This window comes from Chaetura pelagica, unplaced genomic scaffold (assembly GCF_000747805.2).
Source record: "Chaetura pelagica isolate M959 unplaced genomic scaffold, ChaPel_1.0 scaffold703, whole genome shotgun sequence".
NCBI classification, from domain to species: domain Eukaryota; kingdom Metazoa; phylum Chordata; class Aves; order Apodiformes; family Apodidae; genus Chaetura; species Chaetura pelagica.
In genome coordinates, this window is record NW_009952582.1 from 368,508 (window position 1) to 375,351 (window position 6,844).

The 6,844-nt window shown below is 48.2% G+C and overlaps 1 protein-coding gene across 1 annotated transcript in view; it reads right to left on the reverse strand.

Moving 5' to 3' along the window:
* ZFHX3 (zinc finger homeobox 3) overlaps positions 1-6,844 on the reverse strand; it is a 101,696-nt gene that overhangs the window by 31,868 nt on the left and 62,984 nt on the right. The window contains 1 exon segment of the mRNA XM_009993658.1: positions 5,086-5,193. Coding sequence (XP_009991960.1) covers positions 5,086-5,193 — 108 coding nt within the window.

Sequence of the window (6,844 nt, forward strand, 5' to 3'; positions counted from 1 at the left end):
CTTGTGCTGGGCGGAGGGCTCAGAACAGGGCCCATGGCTGCAGCCAGTGGGGAGAGCCTGGGGAAGGGAGATGGGCTTGGGGGTCCTCTGGAGCCCCTGCCTCCCTTTGTGCCCTCAGAGAGGTGAACCCAGCACCAGTCGCTGCTGCCTGGGAGCCAGGAGTGTGCCCTGTACCCAGCCCTGCCAACACAGGGCCAGGCACCTGGCCTGGCTGCTCTCCTGGGCACCCGGGAGCCCTCTGTGCTCCCTAAATCCTCAGGGAAAAGCACAGTTGCAGCACACTTTCCCATCCCCTCGGCCAGGTTTCCTTCATGCTGAAGCCAGGTCGAGAGCGGCTTCACCGCACCCCTGGCCCCCTTCCTCCCAGCCTGCTCTCGCCCTCCTCTTCACTCTGGTCGGCAGAACATCCCAGCCATTAAGTGCTCCACGAATGCCATATATTAAGAAAACAGAGAAGCGCGGCAGCGGGGGGAGGGGCAGTAATAGATTTCCGTCAGGATGTGCCTGACCTGTTTTTTTCAATTTCAGTAATTAGAAAGGCAGTGGGCCTGTAGGAATTATTCATAAACTGCAGGAGCTGTGCAGTATACATTTATGTTAAACATGTCAAATCCGATTGAAATCATGCCTGCCAGCACCATACTCCATAAACACACTTTTCTGCAACAATTTCCCAGCTCTCGGCAGCCCATTAATACCTCCTTTAATAGCAATCTACCACGGATTCGAATCAGGGATGCTCCATTGCACTAATTGCTCTGTGTTAGGTGAGCATCATGGATTAAAAAAAAAAAATCATTAAAAAAAATAAAAGCCCTTCAGGCTAGTCCTCTAGAAATATTTCATCTCAATCTATATTTTAAGTAGAGTTTGTTTCTTGTTTTTGTGGAAAAAAAAGCTGATATTCTACATCTATACAACTGACAGTGCATTAAGAAAGTCTCTTTCATAGCTGGGTCACTGCAGATGAAGGGCTTTTCTCTAGTCAGAAAACAGATATAAGCCCCACCCCAAATCTCAGTCTTGTACTGATCCACCCTGGTTGTATTCAGGCTTTAGCTGGAAACCAGTGTGTTGAATATTAATAGATTACATTTGGCCTTAAAAACGGAGTAAGAATAGCCATGATTCCTTTCCTCCTGGCTGGTTTGCTTGTGATAAATCTCACGTTAGTCACAATGAGATAATTCCTCAAGCTCAGGCATGAGGCCCAAAGCATCTCCCTTCTCCAGACCCGAGGTGGCTCTGAAGCAGGAGAGCAGCAGGCAGGGCAGGAGCAGCTCTGGCACCTGGGAGCTGATCAATCCCACTGTCAGAGAGAGAGGATGAGGAGGAAGGAACCAGGTCCTGTCTAGAAAGAGGGACCATCAGCCCTCGTCTCTCCGGAGAGCCACAGAGCAGTGCCAGGGGAGGCAGCTGGGATCAGGACACATCAATCCTGGGATGGAGTTTTCCACACGTATATTTCAATGGAAGGTATTACCTAAAAAGATGTTTCTGCTTAACATTGTTCCATTTTAAAATAAACACAAACCAAACGGATAAATTCACTCCGCAGCTGAGACGTTTTTACAAATTTGCAGGAAGGTTTTTCCTTTCCATGCAAGCACGGACATGGGGGCAGCCTGACCCATGCAGATGTGTGCACTGTGGAGCCATCAAACCACACTGACCCTCCAACCACCAGACAGAGGGAGCTTGGGAGAGACACTGCATGTTTTGCTAGACATCCAACAACATCAACTCTTTGAGAAAGTGGGAGAATAAATCACCCAGTGCACAGTACAAAACTGAGGCACAAAAAAGGTGAATAAATTACTAAGAAACCTAATGATCAAACTGCAGCACAATGAACAGAAAACAGGTCTATCAACCACCACTTCAACACACTATTTATTGGCTTTGAGCTTGTATTTCTTCCTCACCTATCTCCCACTTCCACAGAACTGAAGGGCTCAGAGGCACCTCTAAAGGTCAGATGGCCCATCCAAAGCAGGACAGACTGTTCGTACTTCATTCCCAACAGCACTCCTTCCAATTTTGAAAGCCCTCTGAGGAACCTTCCCAGAAACTCTACTCCAGTGTTTCATGAGCTGTACCAGAAGAAGTTTTTTTAAATTATCTAACCTCAATATTTCTCCCTTCAATTTGAGCCCATTACTTCTTATTGGCTATATCCTGAACATGAACAAATTATTTTCCTCCTTTCAGAAGCATTTTATGCATAAGAAGACTTATCTTCTCCTCTCCTTTCGTCTTCTCTTTTTGGGTCAAATAAGTCCACTCATTCCATTCTCTCCTCACAGCTGATGCTATGCAGACCATGCTCTCTTCTGGGTTGTTTGTGCCGCTTGGGCTTTCTGTTCAACTTTCTTGACACCTGTAGCTCAGAAATGGATGCAGTCTTCCAAGGGAAGCCTTCCAGCACTGCAGAAATGCACCCATTCCAGAGCATTTTCACCTACACCATCATGCTTTAGCTCCGTTCTGAGACTCTTCTGAAAACCAGTGCTGAAAGTCTTCCAAAGGAGAAGATAGGAGATATCGACTGCAAACAAGACCTTCTTCACACAGAAGGAAATTGGGTCGTGTTGACATGATTAGTTCTTGACAAATCTGTGTCGACTGTTCATCTCATTATCTTCCCTTCAGTACTTACAAAGAGTTGTTTGGTCAATTCCCAGGAAAATCTGGGGCAAAGGGAGCTGGCAGGTGTGCGGTTCCCCAGCCCCTCCTTCAGCCTAAGATAAGCACCATGTCGGTCCCCTTGTGGTACCTCCCCTGTTTCTGTAAGTTCATGAGAGAGCAGCTGGCAGGTCTGAGGATGCTTCAGTCACTTTTACCAAACCCCCAAGTACGAAGCAGCAGGTCATGGGTGTGACAACATCTAGCTTAACAAAGTCTTAACAAGTTCCTTCTCAGCTGAAGATGAGCTCTCCCCACAACACCGCTCACGTGGGCTGCTCTGGTCCCTCACACTGTCTGTTTAGTGAGGATGAATGCAAAGAAGGCTCTTCAGCTTTCCTGAGGTGGTGATTGAGAGCCTTCCCACTGGGCTGAGCTGCAGACCAGCTCTTTTCTTGCACTTACCTCTTAGAAGAAGGCAGTGCTCCCCTATAGCACCAGTTTCCCTCCCTGGATACACCTGGATTTGTACCATGGCATGCTGATACTGCTGTACATGTGGACATTGCTCTTCTGTGGTTGTCATGAATAACCTCACCTAATTTCCATTACTTTCCATGCTTGAGATCCAGAAGGACATGGCATCATGGTCATGTTCCTCAAAGGAGCTTGAAAGCAGAAACAACGCAAGACCGAGGTGTTGTACCTGTATTGCACACTCACTGTGCAAGATCAGTGGGTAACTTCTTTTTTTTTTGTTTTGAAGCTCAGGGGTGATGTTGTTCCATGTGTGAAAGCACAGCCTGAATTCAACAGCAGCACGGACATACCTCTTGCTGAGGCTGTACACTCATCCCTGCAATGGCCCTGGCCAAGGCCTTTCCTGAGCTCTGTGGGCTTACACACACAGCCTGTGCACCCCTTTGGGAACACCCCAGAAGCTGGCCATTTCTTATCTGCTGTTCAAATGACAAACATCAAAAGTGGGTTAGGAATTTCACTGGCAGTATTAAGAAATAAAGCCATCCAAATGTATAGTTTCTGGATGGTAAAGGGTTTAAAAAGTAGATTCTTCACTTTGCCTTACATGTTTTAACATATAAAAATCTTATTTTCATATAGGTCAGATTTTCCAAGTGCTTCAAGTTTGGTCCAAGGGCCCTACTTACACTTTGAGAGATGCCATAAACACACAATACTTACATCTCTCTGTGACACTTCATGAAGTGTGCTCTTGCTTAGGATCACACAATCCCACACAAGAGACTAAAATCCACCTACAGCCAAGCACAATCTGCATCTCTGGGTTGAAGAATGGCTCTGGGAGAGGGAACGACGCACAGAGCAACGTCAGCAAGTGCAGTCTGGACTGAGAACACGAGCTTCAACAAACATTAAAACCCAGCTCACTTTCTTCACCAGTTTGGACATATCTTTCAATGAAAGACCACATTTCATCCTTTTGAAGACTGGAAACTGAAATACCTCTTGGGCTGTGGCTCACTAAGCAGCACCCACAAAGATGACAGGAAAAGGCTGCCTGGAAGAAAGGTCTCTGTGCAGCCTGAAATCACCACACCAGCAGCCCTAAGGCTGTCAACTGACCAGGCTGCCATGCAGAACCAGGAACAGGGAGTCAGGACTGCTCTGTCCTGGATCAGGGAAAACCAATCCTACCTCCAGTGCCTCTATTTCCACGCCTATGCTGAAGTGGTCAGTGAGGGCCAGCTGGAGGGGAATGGCCCTCTCCAGAGGACAAGGAGCAGCTGCTTTATGCACAAAGGCAAGGAATATTTAAAAGATTCCTCCCACTTACCACTGCAAGACAGCAATCATCTTCTGGGAAAGACAGGGTAACCTACTACCTTCACAATGAATCCATCTAAGGATTTTGCAGAGAGAAACCTTTCAGGTTCTACTGCAACAACCCAAGTATTGCTGTGGACCTGCAGTGTCTGTTTCAGCATGTCATGGCTCCAGCAAAAAGTGAGCAGTTAACAGAGCACAAGCACAGTTCTCTGCTCTGCTTTTCTGTATCAGAATCTTGCTACCAAAGCCAGGACCACAATGAAAAAGCACGCCAACAGTCTTCCAAAGTGGAGCTTCATGACACACTTAATCCACAGCAAGTGTTGGCTGCTGCCAGAAGAGACAGTCCCCTGCTCCCTCTGCCTGTCCCAAGAGCTGATTCCCACCACCCACGTCAGGTCTATCACACTGAGCTCTGACCCTCTGCCTCAGGGTGAGCCTGGGGCTGGTGGCAGGGACGTGTTGCCAACCATGGCCCAAACAATGTGAACGTGTCACGAAGCTACACCCAGAGTTCACAGAGGATGACACAATATCACGCTGACAGGGTGCGTGGAACCATCATGAACGGAAATAACTTGGCAGACCACTGCTCTGCAACTTCCCACTTTCCATTCCTGGATTTAAAGAAAAAGAGGGACCAAAACCCACCTGTCCATTTACTCTGGTCCTTGTCCCCTCCACTCTCTTGCTCCTTGGCAGGCTCTTCAGCATCACCAGCTGTTTCATTGGGCCCTTCCACATCTTCAACGGGTTCTTCTGAAACAAGAGAAGCAGGAAGTCTAACATAAAAATGGAAGTTGAAAAAAAAAGGAAGTAATTGCCATTGAGCAAAAGTACAACAGCCAACGCTGAAGCACAAGTGTTGAGTGGCAGGTATCAATGTCACCCAGCATTCTCCCAACAACTACCTAGTAGCTGGTCAAGAGAGAAACTACAGAGGAAAAAAGTGAGAGCTGAAGGCTCTTGCCTACTTCTTCCACCTATAGCTACTGATGGCCCCTGTGGTCTCATGTACAGTAACATAGTCTGGTATGAGAAGGTTTTACCCACACAGGCCATGGTGTAGAGAAGCATCAGAGACTGACCAGAGCTTCCAGCACCTTCAGCCTCAGCTTTCCTCCTCAACCCCATCTCAAGCTCGTTGGACTGAACAGCACCGTGCAGTACTGACCCTGGCCACTGAGATGCCCTAGTTCACCACAGAAGAACCACCACTCAGTGCTGCTCAAAGCACAGAGCAGCACTGTCTGCTGCAGACATGGTTCTGTCACAAGGCATGGAGGAAGCTGCCAGGGGGTCTTATTTTCATCCCTTATTTCATCAAAGATGGAGTTTAAGCACACAGGTGGTATCATACAGGTGCAACAGCATGAGGAGAAAAAATACCCAGTGCAGTGAGGCACTGAAAGCTGGGAACAAAACCCAAGCACCAGTGCCCCCGTCACTAACCAGAGCTCGGGCGAGGCCAGTGGGACAGGGCGTGGTGACACAGGGACAGTTCCAGTCAGGGACACCCTCACCACCTGGACACTGGCAGCGAGACACTGGCAGCTGCCAGACCTCCTGCACCAGGGGGTAACTGCTACATTACCATCTCATGTCCTGGGTGTTTATGTCTAGTGTGTGCAGTGTGACAGCCACCAGGTAATTCGGCCACATCAACACTGGGAAGAAAAGGTATTTTAAGCCATTACATCCTCTTTTAGGCAGGACACTTCATAATTCTAGCTTGCATTATCTGGTCATGGTAAATCCTAGGCTATCCGGAGGTTTTATCTGACCTTCCTCACCAGTTAAATCACCACTCTCCATGCTCCCTTAACAAAGACAGGGCTGGTGATTTATGCTCTACCCTTCTTTCAGTCCATTAAAAGCTGGAAACTCTTGAGAGCCGCAGGGATCCCAGTGGTCATCCTCTGGGAAAACAGGACCCCAGAGCCATGGGTGGCATCACCAGGCAACGGCACCAAATGCGTGGGAAGACACAAATTACTGATGCATGGGTGAGATGAGCAATCTGCCTTGTCAGACGAGTGGTCAAGTTTGCTGGAGAGGAGGGCTGTGAACTCAGCAGCTGGATTCATGCTTCAGAAATTAAAATCCCAATTTTTTTCTACTCTGGGGAAAAAAACCCAACAAACCACTTTCCTCAACCCAACCACCTTGCTGCCTTTATAGTGCTGCTGTGCAGGGGAGACAGCTCCCCTCCAGCTGAGGCAGCTGGCATAGGAAGCCAGATTTTAGCTGGTTTTATTAAAAACCATCACTAATGGGTTGCTACTATTTTATCCAAATACTCATTTTGACCTTCTCTGCTGGCTCAGGAGCTGCCTTGGGGCCGGCTGGGGACAGCCCGTGCCGGCAGAGCTGGGTGGGAGCTGGAGCCCCCCTCGCCCCCCATCCCACC